The 19,464-nt window shown below is 40.6% G+C and overlaps 1 protein-coding gene across 2 annotated transcripts in view; it reads left to right on the plus strand.

Annotated features, from left to right (window-relative positions):
• EPHA6 (EPH receptor A6) overlaps positions 1-19,464 on the plus strand; it is an 858,706-nt gene that overhangs the window by 654,390 nt on the left and 184,852 nt on the right. For both annotated transcript variants that reach the window (XM_026659017.1, XM_026659018.1), the window contains 3 exons: positions 893-1,001; positions 5,960-6,030; positions 7,928-8,053. In XM_026659017.1, the coding sequence (XP_026514802.1) occupies positions 893-1,001; positions 5,960-6,030; positions 7,928-8,053 (306 nt within the window). The remainder of the gene's footprint in view (positions 1-892; positions 1,002-5,959; positions 6,031-7,927; positions 8,054-19,464) is intronic.

Here is a 19,464-nt window from a genome sequence, read left to right on the forward strand (position 1 = left end):
GATCATCCTGTAAAGCTTATACTCAAGAAACCACAGTGATCTTAGCAACTGCGACAGAATATAAAAGAAGTGCCAGTTTATTCATATAGCCAGGCCACAACCCATTTAGGATTTTAAATATATTTTTAAAATATTTGAATATAATTGCTTTGCCAAAACCCTTATAAACCAATTCCACTTCATGAGTTTTATTTTCTTGTGTTTGGAAAGAACACAAAGCATTATTTTTTACTATTATCTTATTACTATTATTATTACAATTATCTAGTATTGTACAGCATTGGGCTCTTTTAAATATGGGGCCTGATTTTCACACTATAGTTGTGTGTGCAACTGTGTACTTTGCATGCACACTACTTCATGTACACATTGCTAGATTGAGAGTCTCTCTAGATATCTGTATGTGGTAGTGTACGTGCATGCTATATGGATAATTACAGGACAATGCAGTGTAGGTTTGAAAATCAGGTTCAATTTAAAATTTCATAATTATTGGCTATTTTTATGAGCTGATAGCTCCAGGAGCTGGACAGTCCAGTAATTTTGACTGTAATTTTTAAGCGTTGACAGGCAGGAGCAGAAGTTTCAGGACCAAATAACAGAGGAGAAAATGTTCGCGCAGTTCCCAGGTACCTCTTTAATCTCTCTCTGTCAAAACTGCCTCCCCACCTTCAGGAGCAGTGTAGGGAACTAACTACCTGCCCGTTGACCTCATCTCCTTCCCTCCACAGGCAAATTCCATCCACTGTCTTCATTAGCCACCAGAGAAGTCATTGCAGCTTTCAGTTCTCATAGAGTAATCAGGCATTTGGCTGCTGGAATATTATGATCCTTTCTGCATGTATCCCACTCATTGAAACTTTAACCCCTCTTCTCTGTGTTTCTGTTTCAGCTTCTGATATAGCTGCGGAGCAGGGGCAGATTCTTGTAATTGCCACTGCTGCTGTTGGTGGATTCACTCTCCTGGTTATCCTCACTCTGTTCTTCCTAATCACTGGGAGGTAATTCACATTACACTGTACTAGTTCACGTAGGGTGAGAGTCATCCCAATGAGTGGGCTCACCTTAGTTAAATCATTACTCCATAGCTTATGTGGCGAATAAGGCCCTTTGCAGTCCAAATGTCCTGGCGTCAATGTCACCCTTATTGAGTGTTGACAGCTCTCCCAATTTCAGTGAGACTCTTCTAATATTTGGTGTTTTGTTTAAAGCCCCACTCCTAGAGTCATGTGATTAGGTGAGAATCGCTGCATTCGTTTTTTCTAGCCCTCCTTGCCAAGAAAAGCTTGAAAACTTGGTCCAAGTACACCCTAAAGGTTCGGAAACCAGAAGGCAAATAAAAAGAATCCCAAATATATTTTTTATTTTAAATCTCATGATTTTAAGCCAATCTCATGATTGGGGGGGGGCTTGACTCATTATTTGGTGTGCTTGCAGTTAGCAACAGTGCGTACTCTATTAACCTATTTTAGTAGCCTATTTTTGTGACCACTTTCTGTATTAAACTTTAAAAAAAATACATATCCAACAATAGATGTAGCAATTGAAATACACAAAGAGAAAATATGCTTATTGAAATCTATTGCCTGATCAACGTTTGATTTTTTTATATATCTTGTTTATGAAAACAGTCCAGTCTAGTGATAGAATCATGGTTTTACTAATCTAAGTATAGATCGGAAAAGTGGTACCAGAAGCAGAGGGAGGACAACTAAGAGAAATGTGATCAACTTAAGTAAAGGAAAAATTAATCGAAAACCATTAGAATTAACATACTAAGAGTAATACTAATTAGATTGTAGAATAGTCTCCCCAAAGGAAGTGGTCAGAGTCCTATTTGCTTGGGATTTTTAAAATTAGACTGAACAAAGCCCTATTAAATCTACTTTAGCAAACATTGATGCATTAGGAGGGGATGCACTAGATGACCTATTAGGACTTACCCAATGATTCTCTTATTCCATTTCCTTCCTTGTAATACAATACTGACTGTTCAGCTTGCTTCACTTGATATGATGATCACGATCTAATACTGACACTGTGTTAATTGGATGAGGAGTTGCTTTTATTCTATTGACCAGATTCTGCTCTTCCTTACCCAAATGTAAATCTGGAGTAAATCCATATAACCTCAGTGGAGTTACTACCATTTTGCACAGATGTAACTGAGATCAGAACCTGGCTCCCTGCCAGTGTGGGGAATCATGTGTCTCAGATCCTTCACAAAGAATATCCATGCAGCAGTCTCCTCCTCCCATGTGGAAAAATGGACTCAACCACTTCCACAGCTCCACCACCCCTGGGCCCCAGGGTGGCCTCTCTCTCACTCCAAGGTTTCACAAGAAATGAGTATGACAGCCAAGAAAGGAGAGGGCCAGATGGACAGACATCACCCCTGCCCTGTACCCGATTCAGTTTCCAAGAAAAAGACAGTGTGTTCCCACTCTCTTTTGTGCCTGGGATCCCTACGGCCAGTGAGAGTCACCGGTCGTGCAGCTTCTCTGGGGTTGTGCTCTAGGAAACAGGAAAAGCTTCAGGGAGACAAAGCTTCTCTAGAGACATGAGGAGACTCCACAGAGAGGTTCTTTTGTTTTCCTGAGAGGTAGGAGGTCCCACAGCCTGTTTCATGGGGAGGGGTTGTGTATGCACAAACCGTGGACTCCTTTCCCCCACACAACATAATGAAGTGGAAGTATCTCCAAAGAGGACTTGTTAGTGAGTTCCTCCATCTGTGCCGCACCTGTTTTTTGGGAGGGAGGGGGAATCTGTGGATTGCGTGGAACTGAACACTGTATTTGCACTCCTGTTTAGAATCTAAGCTTTCATTTGGTTGGCAGAGGAAGTTCTAGCCCTCCTGAATGTGAATATATCCGTCATTATGTGAATTAATGCACTGCTCTCTTGTGAAGCCTGTAACATGACAGACTAAAAAACAATAGAACCAGTGGGTGTTAACATTCCATTAAGATAAATGGGAGAAGTTAACTTCAAAGACTAATTGTGACAAATTAAATATTAAGAGTGTAAGCAGAGATCTTTACTAGTAGCTACTGCTGTAGATACTGGAAAATATTATATTGTTTCAGTGGAAATAAGGATGGATTCAGCCTACAAAGACAGGAAATTTTTGAAAGAAATGATTATGTAGAATCATCAAGTGGAATTCCTGAAAAACAGTGTGAATGCCTCTCTTAAAAGTAACTCAGTAATGGAATAAGATTAGTATTGATGTGGATATTCTTGAATTCTTTCTACTTTCATTCTTTCTCTTTGCTAATGTTAAGAACATCAGAGGTTCTTTTAGCTTTCTAACACCTTACTGAATGGAACTTTTCAATTACATAAGATATGGATTCAGTTTGAAGTATCTCTTAAACATAGTGATAAGACAGTATTCATTGGAAATTATTCTCTGAAGACAGAGTGAGAAAATTTTGGATAAATACTCAATTTACTATAGGATTTGAGGCACATTTCAGTGTGAAAGATTGGATTGGTACCCTACAGATGTGTTCTGCTTCACTATTTAGAATTAGCAATTTGATGGACTGTCGAATCACAAGGCTGCTGATGAGTCTATTCATATTGAAGAGGCATGGTGAGATAAGCACCTGCTTGTGACTTCAGTGAATGATTATCCACTAAGAGCAAATAGGAAGCATTTCCATCAGTTTCAAATATTAAAATGAAAGATGCAATGACTTAGAGCCACAAAAATTATGGGGGATGGTTGGCTAAATTCCAGGGAATGCAGCATTAAAGCCTGGTATGATTTATTTTGATCATTAGGGAAATTATTCCTCAGTGTTTTGTCCTAAACTACCAATAATGAAAACATGTCAAAAACTGAGAGACTCGCTGTTACAACACAGATGAGCTCTCCCTGCTGGACATGCACTAAGCTGCTGCAATGGACAGTGGTGCTCATCACCATTTGCATGTTACACATGGTGCATACCATTGGCAGTGGCAGCACCACCCATGGAGTGAAAAAGGGCTATCCAGTGAGGGAAAAAGAGAGCCCCTAAATGGAGTGGGTTTGCTACCGAGTTCATGGGATCACAGTGCCACTTACTGCAATTTTCCCGACAGATCCTCTGTCACAATGGAGGGACCATCAAACCAAACTCGAATGATGCTGCGACCCCTAAAGTGAAGGTGGTTCAGCTGAGTGTACCATGTCAAAAATTTCTGGGAGTACCCTTGATACTGGATGCAAACCTTTGGTGCCATGTGCTCTTGACTTGCTGGGGCTAGGCAGAATTGAGGCACTGTCTCTCAGGTTCCAGGTGTCTAGGCATAAACTCCAGGTGCAGATGCCATGTCTGCCCCCACTCTTGACATTGAGAACACTGTGGTCCAATTACCTAGGCCCTGAAACTAGTGCCAGCTCTCTCAAGCATCCACAGAAGCTGTTGCATGCTCTCAAAGTTCCACCTACACTGTGGACCCATTGATTTACTGTTTCCCTCTTTGAAACTATGTGACAGTGTAAGGAAGAGACGCTGCAGAGGGATTGCTAAACACCCACACCTTTTGTCACAAAAAGCATACAAGACGTACAGATCCATGCAAAAATAATAAACATCTTTGCACAAATACCCTCCCTTCAGTGTCCTCACTGCTCCAAGGTAGCCTTTGGGTTTTGGTCAGTCCTTTTAGGGCAGGGGTCGGCAACGTTCGGCACGCAGCACATCGCTCGCCCGCGCTGCTTCTCGCCGCCCCCATTGGCCCTGGACGGAGAACCGCGGCCAGTGGGGGCCGCGATCGGCCTGCTTACCCTGGCGAACCGCGTGCCGAACGTTGCCGACCCCTGTTTTAGGGTCTCAACACCCTCCTGCTCCTCCTGTCCAGTCTTCTCTTCTTGTTTTGGTTGGTGAGAGAAAGCTACCAAGAGAAGAACTTGTCCTTCTTTACTTTCCAGTCCCCTCTATCAGGTAATCCTCCAGGCCAGCCTCAAAGCCTCCCTTAGGTTATCAAAGTCCCCATTAGGTGATCCTTTGCTTGGTTACAATCCACCTGAGATCCAGACGAGATGAAAACTCTTTTCTTGCAGCATACCCATTATGTTGCCAGGACAAAGTCATTCATGTTTAACAATCCTTGATCACTCTTCATTGCTTGTCTTCTGTCAACACTCTTGGAATTCCAGTCCAAGATGGAGGCAAAAAGACAACAGGCAGAGTACAGCCTCACAACCAAATGGTGCTCACAAAACAAAATGAAGTTTTTAGTTTTATATAAATACATTCAGACATATAGTTAATAGTTACACTCACACAGCTGGTTGTATGTTATTTATTCCGTATGATCACTAACATCTTCACAGAGGTGACAAAATAATGAATGCAGAGATTGGAGCAGAGGCTAATTAGAGAAAATGTGTGGTTCTGACATGGAAAAAGGGTTTTATCCTTCATGAAGCCTATTAGTGTCATAGAATCTATTACCTCTATATAGAAAAAGTGAGCTGCTTTAACCCACAGGACATTAAAGATAATAGGATCAGGTTTAAAATGCACAAATCAACATATAAAAACACACAGGCATAGCATGAGAGAGGCTAAATTCAATAATTTATCACCAGATTGCAAGGATTTTCTGTTGTTGTTTGTAGACAAAACTAAAGATAAGTGCAAACCCGAAAATTCAATATCTGGTTTGAGCTAAATTTGAAAAGTTTGGATTTATTGTATAATTTGAATTTCAGTATAGTTCATTTCACTGTTAATCACCCCAACCACATTCTATTTTTATATTTTATATGTGGCTTTTTTGTAGCTGCTCATAATACATAATCTTTCAAAAATTTGTTATCTATAAATCTCTGTAAATTCATAATAGGTAGATCTTGTAATCAAAGTAGCTTATGATGTCATGAACCTCTATAGAAAACGTAATGTGCATTTATTCTGTGTATGACAACCATTTTAACTAAAACTCTTTGCTCTTTAAAAAGATGCCAGTGGTACATAAAGGCCAAAATGAAGTCTGAAGAAAAAAGAAGGGCTCATTTGCAAAATGGACATTGTAAGTAATACAACGTTGTGTTATTTAATGCCTATGTTGCATTTTCAATTAAAGTTATATATTGTTTTCTCTATACATTTTGACCCTGATCCTGTAATTTAATCCATGTGGAAAAACTCCTTAGTTTATGCAGACCCACACTGACTGTAGGATCAAGGCCTCTCTTTTTATCTGTGCATCCTCTTTGCAAAAGTTTTTTGAAAAACTTGCATTTATTCTACTGAGCAAGTCTGCAAGGGAAAAAGTCCATCACCTTTTGGATTTCAATGTTAATAGTTTTTATCAGTTTTCCAGGCTTGCCTGTGAATTCACAACCGCTCTGTATTATATTATTCTTTATGAAGAGATTATCAATAGATTCTGCTACTGTGGTGCATGCAACTTACATATGTGAGATCAGACACTTTTGATTAGCAGTGCAGTCCTGCAGTCACTGTTCAAGTAGGACTCCTCATACCCACCTCCATGCAAATAGACTACTGCTTGTTAGTCACTAAGAGTGAAATCTGTGTGGACAATCACTCAAAAAAGAACAGTTATTCTACCCTACAGTAGCTGTGGTTGTTTGCGGTGTGTTATCAACACAGATTTCACGACCTGCCCTCCTTTCCCATTACTGCTCAGTTCTACTCCTATGGGATTCTATATTGATGAAGGAACTATGGGGCAGTTGGGCCTACTCTACAGTTTATGTCCTGAGGTGCAGGGAAACGAGGGCACTGAGGTGCAGGCACTGCCCCAATGGACACTGTTAGCCCAGAAGAATCTGATCTTGCACGCCTGGGGCACATGTGCAACAAAGGTAGAATCTCTATGGGCAATAGATCTCGAAAAACCATAGTTCCTATAGGGAAGCATTCTCTTTGCGGCAGTTTCCTGCTTCTGCTGGGAAATATGACAGATTGGGTGTGCCGAAAATAAACATTAACAGTATTCTATCTGTGTATTTACCATTTCCAGTGCTTCCGTATTGATAGTGTCTTCCTTAATGGTAATACACTACCTTCCAAGTGTTTTAACAGACTCATAATAATGGTATTACATGAAATGCTAAAATGGAGATTCAATATTTTTCTGTTGAAGAGCTACTTTTTCCCAATGCAACAAATTATCTTTAAATTAATTGAATCATCTCCAAATCTGAAGAATAGGGGCTGAGTATTCAATTGAGGGTTCATATATGCACATTTAATTATAACCTTGCTTAATTTGATCATCTTATTTACTAAAGTGCCTGATTCTTCCACACTACTCTACTCATGTAGAATAGTACCTTACTCATAATCCCATTGAATATTTACTATACTGCTTGCCTGGTCATGTAGTACTTTATGTAAGAGTAGCAGATTCACGCCCCAAATTATAAACCATCCTTTGGAAAGCAGGATGGGAGTTTGGGGGTGGAGGTCTTTATTTTTGAATGAATGAATATTCATGATGATGCAAGGTGCTGGATGAGCAGAACTGGAGACTGAAGTCCTCTATTCATCCAAATATAAGCTTCCACGCATGCTGCCCTACTTCTCCAGTGTTGCTCAAGCCCATGTAGAAAGACCACCTCTGGGGGGGGAGGGTATTGTTACTTCCATATTCATTCAATCCCTGGCAGCTCTAAAGCTGACAACAAGCATGCCAACTGTTGTAGATGTTTGGCCACCCATTCGTTTTACATAGACTACAATTTAATTAGCAATCAATTGCTAATCATTTTGGGTCATTTTCGACCTAGTCCAGATTGTGTCTGTCAACTTAAATATAAAAGGCTTAATATCCCATCACTAATGCACTGAACCATCTGTTCACTGCATTTTTTTAAAGTTAATATTGGTTATAGCATGGGAATGTTTGTTGAAGGATTTTTGACTAAAACATAAGTAAAATCTTCCTTTCTTTCCAGTGCGCTTCCCAGGAATAAAAACGTATATTGATCCAGACACATATGAAGACCCATCTCTTGCTGTCCATGAGTTTGCAAAGGAGATAGATCCTTCAAGAATTCGTATTGAGAGAGTTATAGGGGCAGGTAAAAGCATGCAGGCTTACAAAAATATTAATAATTGTCTCTCCTAGACATAGGGAAACTGCCTTACTCAACTTGAAGTCATATGGTGGTAATCAAATACTGTATCAAATATGGGCAGAGTTTCCCAACAGGCAAGGAAACTCTGGGACAGCTCTCACCCACAGTGCAAAAGGTGCAGCAGGAGTGGCAATGGAAGTCTTTCCTATCCTGCTGTTACAGAAAAATGGACGGGCTGCCCACTCTTTTGAAGAGTCCAGAAGAATAAAGTGGGAACTAGTTGCTCCCTCAAGACCATGAAAGTGTGAGTGATAAAGGTAATTGGCCTGCCTCCAGAAGAAGAGTCCAGATTGGTGGCAGTGGTAATCTGCATCTTTTAGCTTCTCCACTGAATGTTGGAGGCCAGTCCTGGGATTCTTCTTTCCTATACAATGGAGGGAGGACAGGAACCACTGCAAGTAGAAGTTCAATCCTTCCTCCATAAGGTGGCTATGGTTATCTGGGGATGTTGAGTCTTCAGAGAGCAGTACACTCTGACTTTAGGGATGAGTGGCTGAATATTTATGAGAAAATATTGTGACAGATGTATAGTCTTTGCAAAGATTTTGCTGTATTCTAAAGTTTAATTAAAAGACAAAGAAAAAAGGGTTCCTAGCTGGTCTGGTGGGGAAGATTGACAGATAAATCTAGTAGTGCCTGTCTCTATTTCCACATCCGTACAGACAGACTCCAAGAAAATGCAAACAGAGACACGAAGATAACCTATTCCTATTAAAAGGGACACTGTAGGACAAGTAGGTATGGGAAAAGTGAATATTACATTTACCGCATAACAGGAAAAAACAAAATCAATGTTGTTTGGCAAACTGTGTCACTGAGGCCACATTTTGCTCTATCATCTGACATAGATTAGATAGATCCCGAATGATATTCAGTTTGCCAAGTACTGCCAGTATGCAAATACAATTTGCAGTGTTTTCATTATTTTTGCAAACGTTAATTTTCCTTACACCTATTTCAGAGTTCCCTCTGTTGAGTCTGTCTTTCAGAAGATTCATGAATACAGGACTTTTGAGTGAAAGTGTTAAATCTATCTTCCCTTCCAGAATGATAAAACCTTTATTTTCTTTCTTTGAAAGTGTGCAGAATACAAAAAAATCTCTATGAAGACTATAAAAATAGAGCCCATGGTTTTGGAATGTTTCCACTTATTGTTCGCGCAAACATGCTCATTGATTTTAAATTCTACATTTTTTTTAAATGGTCTAATTCTTAGTTGGCCTTGGAAAGATAGTGCCAAAACTTGTCAAGCTGTGCAGAATGCAGTAGTTTTATTGCACATGAAGTTTTGTTGAATTTTCTTTTCTGATTTCATTTCATGTTGATTTTCGTGCCTTCAGTTTCGCTCCAAAATGCTAACTGAAATTCAGCCAAGACTACAGTTTCATCTGATTTCAGGTTTACACCATGCACTGAGGTTCATATGGGATGGGATTTTCCGAAGTGCCTAAAGGTATGAAGGGCACAACTCAGTTGAAACTCCATGGGATTCATGCTCCTAACTCTCTTTGGTGCTTTTTGAAAATCTCACCGTTTGTTTCCAAATTAAATCATCATCTCACCATGCTTTGTTCACAACTCAGACCAGGTTCACTGAAAAGTTTGCAAAATCCGACCAAAATCCAGGCTAGATGAAATTCTTCCAATTTAGGGGATTTTGTTGTGAAAGTGTTGCACAGCTTGTTTTCATCCACATGGTATGTACTGCCATGAAACTGTATCAAATTTCTGATGGGGGATGGGATGTACAACAGTTATTAATGGAACTAGGTGAGAAACAGTCCTCCACAGGTACATCTAAGACCAAAGACTAACCTCAGCCACATATGCTTTGTACATAATCATTTTTAGCACTTAGCAGAATGTTTTTTCTCCCATAGAAATGAATTCATTTTACTAAAGTGGATAAGTATTATTATCTTCATTTTACAGATGGAAAAACTAGGCAATAAGGGTATGTCTACATTAGGAGTTTTCAGTCCTTTCCCCACAGCTGGACTACCACTCATGCAATTTTACCTGAGCAAGTTTAATTGATTCTGGACCATTCATCTAGTTTGACCTCCTGTATAGACAGGCTATAGAACTTCCCTAAAATAATTCCTAGAGCAGACTTTTAAAAACATATCCAATCTTATATATAACATATACAAACATATACAATCTAAACATTGTAAGTTATGCAGAATCCACCATGATCCTTGTTAAATTGTTCCAATAGTTAATTACTCTCACCGTTAAAAATTTACATCTTATTTCCGATCTGAATTATCTAGCTTCAAATTCCAGCCATTGGATTGTGTTATAACTTTCTCTGCTAGATTGAAGAGCCCATTATTAAATATTTGTTCCCTTATAGTACTTATAGACTGTTATCAAGTCTCCCGTTAGCCTTCTCTTTATTAAGATAAATAGATTGAGCTCCTTGAGTCTATCAACATAAGGCTTGTTTTCTAATCCATTAATCATTCTTGTGACTCTTCTCTGAACCATCTTCAACTTATCAACATCCTTCTTGAATTGTGGGCACCAGTATTGCTCCTGTGCCAAATATAGAGGTAAAATAACCTCTTTACGCTTACTTGAAATTCTTGTTTATGCATCCCAGCATTACATTAGCCCGTTCGGTCACAACATCACACTGGGAGCTATTTTTAGCTAATTATCCACCATGACTCCCAAATTTTTTTTTCATAGTCACTGCTTCCCAGAATAGAGTTTCCCATCCTGTAAGTATGGCCTACATTCTTGTTCCCAGATGTATACATTTAACCATATTAAAACACATATTGTTTGCTTGCGCCCAGTTTACCAAGCAATCGAGATTGCTCTGCATCAGTGACCTGGCCTCTTCATTATTTACCACTCCCACAATTTTTAAGTTATCTGCAAACTTTAGCAGTGGTGATTTTATTTTTTCTTCCAGGGTCATTGATAAAGATGTTAAATAGCACAGGGCCAAGAACCAATCACTGCGAGACCCCACTGGAAGCAGACCCACTCAATGATGATTGCCTGTTTACAGTTACATTTTGAGACCTATCAGTTGACCAGTTTTTAATCCATTTAATGTGTCTGTTAATTTTAATTTATTCTAGTTTTTTAATCAAAATGTTGTGCCCAGTCAAACGTCTTACAGAAGTCTGAGTATGTTACATCAACATTACCTTCATCAATCAAACTTGTAATCTCATCAAAAAAAGATATTAAGTTAGTTTGACAGGATCTATTTTCCATAAACCCAAGTTTATTTGCATTGATTATGTTAGCCTCCTTTAGTTCTTTATTAATTGAGTCCTATATCAGCCACTCCCATAGGCGCTGGCTTCCCCTCTTTCCCGTGGGTGCTCGAGCCCCCTCTACCCCCCGCTCTGCCCCCACTCCACCCCTTCCATGAGGACCTGCCCCTGCCCCACCTCATCCCTGCCCCCATTCCAACCCCTTCCCCAAAGTCCCCGCCCCAAATCCGCCCCCTCCCTGCCAATATTCCAACTCCTTCCCCAAATCCCCGCCCTGGCCCCACCTCCTCCTCACCTCCTCCCCTGAGAGCGCCACGTTCCCACTCCTCCCCCCCCCCCCCCCCCCCCGGGGGGTGCTAACTCTGCCGAACAGCTGTTTGGCAGCGGCCGGGCGGGAAACGCTGGGAGGTAGGCGGAGGAGCGGGGACATGGCACGCTCAGGGGAGGGGGAGGAGGAGGAGGTGGGGCGGAGGGGGAGGGGAGCTTAGCTGCTGGTGGGTGCAGAGCACCCACTAATTTTTCCCTGTGGGTTCTCCAGCCCCGGAGCACCTACGGAGTCGGCGCCTATGGCCACTCCATTATCTGGCTTGGGATCGATGTCAGGCCAACAGCCCTATAATTACTCAGGAGAGCTAGGAATGGAACTCCCAACTCTTAGTACTGTGTCCTGAGCAGTGGGTCACTCTGCCTTCTGCAAAGGTACTCATAAACAATTAGGCTACTGCAGATTAGCATTCAGGCACGGTAGCTGACACTGAGATACCCAATTCTGTATACCTTTTATTTGAGATTAGAATCTGTCTGTAAAATCTCCACTAGTTAAAAGGATAGGAAGTGTAAGGTCACTTCAATATAAGTCACCTGCACAGGAACATAGATTGATGACACTGCAGTGGACTGAAGTCTTTTAAAACAGTATTATGCTTTTATGTATTTGAGAAAGTGTCTGGGTTGGGGTTGCAGAAATGATACCTGAGAGTCAATGTATGTAAAATGAACACAATGAAAAAATATTTAAAGAACAGCTCAATATATGTGATATAGTTTTCCCAGTTACAGAGCCCATCCAGACTGAAGATAGCCACCACTTGTAACTTTTACTGGTGTGCCAGCCTAAGCGAGAATATCTACACTGCTATTTTTAGCCTCATAGCACAAACCCCACTAGCCTGAGTCAGTTGCCCTAGGCTCTCAGACTCGCTCCTGTGGGTCTTTTTTGCAGTGTAGGCGTACCCTCAGAGACAGGAATTCCTGAGTTCTAATCCCAACTCTGAGTCACTTTTCCTCTCTCTGCTTTAGTTTATCTCATCTGTAAAATGATGATGACTGATAATTTTTGCCTGTCTTCATTACAAAAGCGTTGTGAGGTTAAGTTAGGTATTTCCTTGGATAAGTCAGCCTTATACTGTGTCAGCATGTAAGTCTTATGTTATCTAGAAGATGCTTTTTTGTTGGATACAAGTCCTTAAATGCATAGGCTTTGGGTGAAGTCATATATTTTATTGGGTAGTGTAACAAAGAATTTTAAATTCATGTGCCCAGCCCTATTCCAACTGAAGTTACAAATTTCCCATTGACTTCAACAGGAACAAGATTAGGCCATGAGTGAAATATATACAAAATAGACAAACATACAATTAGAACATCTGTCTTTATGTATATATGTTTTGGTTCCAACTAAATTGCATGTACAATGTCTTGTGACTATCATCTTAGTACCTGCTAAATCCTTATGGCACTTCTTGCAAGAGACATTCAATTAATTTTTCTTACAGAATATATTTTTAATGAATAAAAGGGCGAAGATCACCGGGTTGAGCTAGCTGACAATGACAGTATGTTTGCAGAGCTTCATCTTCTCTGAACATCTTAAAATATTGTAGATGATTCATGTTACACTGAAGAAAAACGGGCTGTTAATCTGGAAAGTTTCCACCAGAGAAAGATGAGTCAGAGCAGGGCATAATTACGTTCCAACTCTCAGATTCTAAGAAGTAGAGAGGTCAGGCACTTGAAAGGAATTGGAAAATTCTTTTATTTGGGGGAAATGCATGCTGTTAAGTTTCCCAATCTGAGCTCAATCACTCAACCAGACAGAGTGATTGAGAGCTCTTAGAAACACTTTTCTACATAGGAAAATATTGAGACTTTGGTGCTGTGCCCATAATGCTCCTGTATACCATTAAATTCTGAAAATCTCTGTGGAGGCAAGCTCAACTGAAAAAATACTGAGGATGAAATTGGGTTCAGTTCCTAGCAGTTAACCTGAGATCTGCGCTGTCAGACACAAAAACATGAGCATTTCCCAAAGGGAACTATGAGTCTAGGGCTTGAAGAACTGTGGTTTATAATATTTATATTATAGTTGCATTTATAGTTTTATTGATATACTACAATGGTAGATGCCATGACGATTCAGAAATATTAATAGGTTTGTCTTTCCTTAAGAGTCTGTTCTCTTTATACAGTAGAACAAGATTCAGTGATTTATTCATATCCTAGTTGAGAATTGCCCTTGCACTCCAAAGATGAAAATGTACAGGAAGTATTTTACATAGATGTGGCCATTTTTCTCTCCAGTACACTTAGATGTGACTCATTTCTGTGTGTTCAACTGAAGAGTATCTATGCTTTACCTCTTTGCCCTCCCCATGTTTTAAGTGTTTTATTTCATTATCCAGGAAAATGCTACCTTTCTGCACTTCTTTTATTATTGAAAAGTCTGTGTGAAGATAAAGGTCTTTCAACAGGCCCTAAATGGGGCAAAACTTGGATAAAGTAAGAGAGGTCCTGACAGTGAGAGGTACTCAGGTCTGTGGTAGCATGGAAAAAGTCTGGATGGTTTAGGCAGTTTTCTCTCCAGAATAGTTCCATTAGTTGAGATTGAGTGGGTTCTTTATTATGGGAAGGTATTTTTCCTCCTCCTCTGAGTACAGATGGACTGAGACCATACATCAAAACTAAATAAATTTAATGGATAGAATCTTGTAAGAGTGTTTTCTTTGTAACTCAAGTTTTGATGGCTATACGACACAGGGTTTAAGTGTGAGTGATTTTTTCACTATTCACCGTGCACTGAGAGTGTTTACATTCTGTGCGTATCAAATTGTTGGCTTTTCTACTAAGACAGTTTAGTGTATCAGCGCTGGTGGTTTTGGTGGACACAAGGAATAGGAGCCACAAAATCCAGAATTCTAATTCCAGTTCTGACACTGATTCTTTGTATTCTTTGTAACTTCAAAAAGATCTCACAAAACGAAGTGATTGGGCAACAAAATGGCAAATGATATTTAATGTGGATAAATGTAAAGCAATGCACATTGGAAAAATAACCCCAACTATACATACAATATGATGAGGGCTAATTTAGCTAAAACTAATCAGGAAAAGGATCTTGGAGTCATCGTGGATAGTTCTCTGAAGACGTCCACGCAGTGTGCAGTGGCAGTCAAAAAAGCAAACAGGATGTTAGGAATCATTAAAAAAGGGATAGAGAATAAGATGGAGAATGTCTTATTGCCCTTATATCAATCCATGGTATGCCCACATCTTGAATACTGCATACAGATGTGGTCTCCTCATCTCAAAAAAGATATACTGGCATTAGAAAAGGTTCAGAAAAGGGCAATTAAAATGATTAGGGGTTTGGAACGGGTCTCAGATGAGGAGAGATTAAAGAGGCTAGGACTTTTCAGCTTGGAAAAGAGGAGACATAGGCCTGGTCTACACTGGGTGGAGGGGGGAGAGATAGATCTAAGTTACACAACTTCAGCTATGTGAATAACGTAGCTGAAGTCGACATACTTAGATCTAGTCACCACGATGTCTTCACTGCGGTGAGTCAACTGCTGCCGCTCCCCTGTCGACTCTGCCTGCGCCTCTCACAGAGGTGGAGTACAGGAGTCGACGGGAGAGCACTCGGGGGTCGATTTATCGCATCTAGACTAGATGCAATAAATTGACCCCCGCTGGATTGATCACTGCCCGCCGATCCTACGGGTAGTATAGACATACCCCTTAGGGGGGATATGATAGAGGTATATAAAATCATGAGTTGTGTGGAGAAAGTGAATAAGGAAAAGTTATTTACTTGTTCTCATAATATAAAAATTTGGGGCCACCAAAAGAAATTAATAGGCAGCAGGTTTAAAACAAATAAAAGGAAGTTCTTCTTCACACAGCGCACAGTCAACCTGTGGCACTCCTTGCCTAAGGAGGCTGTGAAGGCTAGGACTATCACAGGGTTTAAAAGAGAACTAGATAAATTCATGGAGGTTAAGTCCATTAATGGCTATTAGTCAGGATGGGTAAGGAATAGTGTCCCTAGCCTCTGTTTGTCAGAGGGTGGAAATGGATGGCAGGAGAGAGATCACTTGATCATTACCTGTTAGGTTCACTCCCTCTGGGGCACCTGGCATTGGCCACTGTCGGCAGACAGGATACTGGGCTGGATGGACCTTTGGTCTGACCCAATATGGACATTCTTATGTTCTTATGTATGGTCTTGCGCAAGTCATTTAAACTTCTTGTCTTCCCCATTTTGTAAAATATGGATAATAATACTCCCTACTTCACTAAGATGTTGTGGAGATTAATTAATGTTTGTAAAGCACCACACAATTGGTAATTATTACTACAGGCCACTAGAAAGATGTCAGATGGTAACAATTTTTTTTTTTTGGCTTCTACTCACCTGAAGCCGCTGTCAGCCCCAGGCCATTGGAGTAGTGGCTGGCAGTCCACCCTGGGGCTGCCTGAATAGCTGACTGGCAGTCAGCCCTGGGCCCACTGGAGCTGCAGTCCCCAGACCCACTGGAGCAGCGGCCGAGGTTGGGTCAGCCTCCCTGGGGCAGGAGCCACAGCGGACAGCCCCTGCCGCGGAAGCAGTGGCAGGGCTGAAGCAGCTGCAAGCCCCTGGCAGCGCTCAATTTGTCCCCCACCCCCTGGGTATTTTTGGTAAAAGTCAGGGACAGGTCACGGGCTTCTGTGAAGTTTTGTTTATTTTATTGCCCAAGACCTGTCCCTGACTTTTACTAAAAATACCCATGACAGAATCTTAACCTTACTAGAAAGTATCTTTTAACTCTGCTCCACTGCACATATACTTTACAATAAAGTCCTTAATTACAGGATCACATACAATTTCTAAAATAACATGTAGCAGCTTGTAATATTTTTCCATTCTTTTTGTCTTACACTAATTTCATTCTCATAGGAGTTCTGAATACGTTTATTGATTTAGGCATTTTACTTTGTTAACTTCTTTTAATTCTATGGTATTTTCTTTAATAATTTTGTCAACAACTATACCCATTATAATTTCTTTTCAGTCACCAGCACAGTGTTCCTTACATGCAAATTATCACTATTTCTCCTTGTTATACCTAATCTACAAAACGTTGTTTTACATACTGTTTACTGTGGATGTCTTGTTTAAATATCATGCATGAACTCTCTCTAGCACAGAATTACATGACAGAGAATTACACAATCCTAGAAAATGCTACATGTGTCTATGGTTCTAGAAAGAAATTGTATGATAACATATTGTCTTTGAGAAGCAATATGTGATCGTGTAATTATACCATATATTGTAAAGCACTTGTCCAATGGGGCAGAGTTAAAGTTGCATGTACAACCCTAGCTACAATATGTACAGCTTTTTTGTTTAGTTTTATAGAAAAAATTCATAACACAGAAATATTTGGTTAGACACCACCTGAATCAGGTAAGAGATCTTATCTTCTGTGCATATGTACTAATTAACTAAGTTAGCTAATTGGGTAGGTAAAGTGTAGCCTTCCTTTGCTCTCAGTGTATCCCATGCACCTCATATAGACAGCAGTTCAGCAAAGCACTTAAGAATATGGTTGTCTATCCAGCCCCTATTCAGCAAAGCACCTAAGCACATGCATAAATCCTATTGATTAAAATGGGATTTAACTACATAAAGTTAAGCACACATTTAATGTTTTGATGTATGAGGGCTAAGATGCACAATAGGAAGTACCTCGGTGCCCACCTTACCTGCTGTTCACTGAATCAGGTAAGGGGTCCTGAGGAAAATACCTTATTCTCCGTGCACATTTACTAATTAAGGGTATGTCTATACTGCAGAAAGGTGGGATCTTAACTTGAGTTAGTTAATTTGGATTAAAATAGCAATGAAGACACAGCAACTCGGCTTTTACCTCGTTAGCAGCTCAAATTCAAACCCAAGCTCCCTATTGGCTTTAACTTGAGCTGCTGAGTTGTTGTGTCTTCACTGATATATTAACCCAAGATGTCTAGCCCAAGTTAAGAACACTTTTTTTTTTTTTGCAGTGCAGACCAGTGGTTCTCAACCTATTTGCCATTGTGGGCTACATATGTAGCTCTCTATGTTATGTGGGCTGCATCCACACAGTATATATACTATCTGTATGGGCCTGAGGATGTCAAATGGGCTGCAGCTATATGCTGATTGGGCCACAAGAGGCCTGCGGGATAAGAACCACTGAATGTAGACATACTCAAAAGTAGCTAAGTGTGTAAGTAAGTCACAGACATCCTTTGCTCTGAGGGTTACTAGAAAGTGCTTTTAAACCAATACCAAATATACCGTGGATACTTGGAGGGCAGATTTCAAGGGGTCATTCAGTAAATCAAAATCAATATTCACAAAACGATCTTTTCCTCAGCAAGGGCTACACTTCCATGTCAAATTGAAATTTTCTACCCCAGCCATTTTGGTAGCTCAGCAATTTTGGTACTGTTTAAAAAAAACCTCACACACAGACAGATGTCTAACAGGAGGAAGAATTTTTTTCAGGATCCAGTCAATATTGCCTGAATTATTTGTGCTCATATTTTCAATAAAATAAAATATTGAAAAAATTATTCTGTTAGACACAAAACATGGAAAATTTCAGCCTGAAAGAAGAAAGTTTTAGAAAATTATGTCTGATAGATATTAAGGAGTTAGGATGGAAATAGTCACTGTCATGCCCACTCCCAAGAAAGGCAATATAAACCAGTGGAATCCAGGAAGAGTGGGAGGGATTAAAAATAACTTTACAACTTTTCTTCCCCTCAACGTACAGCAACAGCAGCAAACACAAAGCAGTACATTTAACAGAATATGAACATAATCCTTGAATATTTATGATTAGATATTTTAACAACTAGCCATTGAAAATCAAGTTGAGTAGATTTTGCCACAACGAAAACAGCCAATTTGTTTTATTTTTGCATAATTTTTGAAAACCAAAGATGAGACAGCGCCTTGTGTGTACAAGACAGCCATCCCTGGATAAGAATTCTGTTCCCTAATACAGTATAAAAGGCGTAGTGAGTTTGCTTTGTGTTTTGATTGTTTTCATTTCTGAATGAGCTTCTGCCTAAAACTCAACACACCAGACTATTGCCCTAAGAAAGGTAGTAGCAGATTTAAACTTCTAGAATCTTTTTTCCCAGCCTCTTTGTTTTGAAGGAGGGATGGAGGAGCTGTGAAGCATCCAGAAGTGCTAAATTGAACTAGGACTCATTTTCAGAGCACTTTTTGATGGCTCTTCAAAGTGAAACACCCTGAAATTAAAGCAAATCCTCTAAGTCCTCCTTCTGAAAGCAGCTGGTGCTGGGAATGATGATAGAACTTTAGAATGAAGGTTCTGTCCTCATATGTGAAGTTTACAGAGTTGCACGATGTCATCTTTGGGCACAATTTGGGTCACAGCATTAGACCACATAGGTTATATTATCCATTGTCTTGACAATACTGGATCGCTCCCTACAGTACAGTACTTAAAAAGCTTGGCAGTGTTTGCCTGTTAGCATGTTTTAATTTCACTAGGAAAGATGTAAGTGAGCAGGGCCGGCTCCAGGCACCAGGCACCCAAGCGGGTGCTTGGGGCGGCACCTGGAGGGGGGCGGCACGGCGCTCCGGCCGCCGGGGAGAGCGGTGCCACAGCCGGGGCTTGCCGCCCTGCCCCCGGCGCTTTGGCCGCCGGGGGGAGAGCCGAGCCCCCGCCGGGGCTCGCCGCCCTCTCGCCGCCCTGCCCCCGGCGCTCTGGCCGCTGGGGGAAGAGCCAAGCCCCAGCCGGGGCTCGCCGCCCTGCCCCCGGCGCTCTGGCCGCC

This window comes from Terrapene carolina, unplaced genomic scaffold (assembly GCF_002925995.2).
Source record: "Terrapene carolina triunguis isolate 2854851 unplaced genomic scaffold, T_m_triunguis-2.0 Scaffold558, whole genome shotgun sequence".
Classification (NCBI taxonomy): domain Eukaryota; kingdom Metazoa; phylum Chordata; order Testudines; family Emydidae; genus Terrapene; species Terrapene triunguis.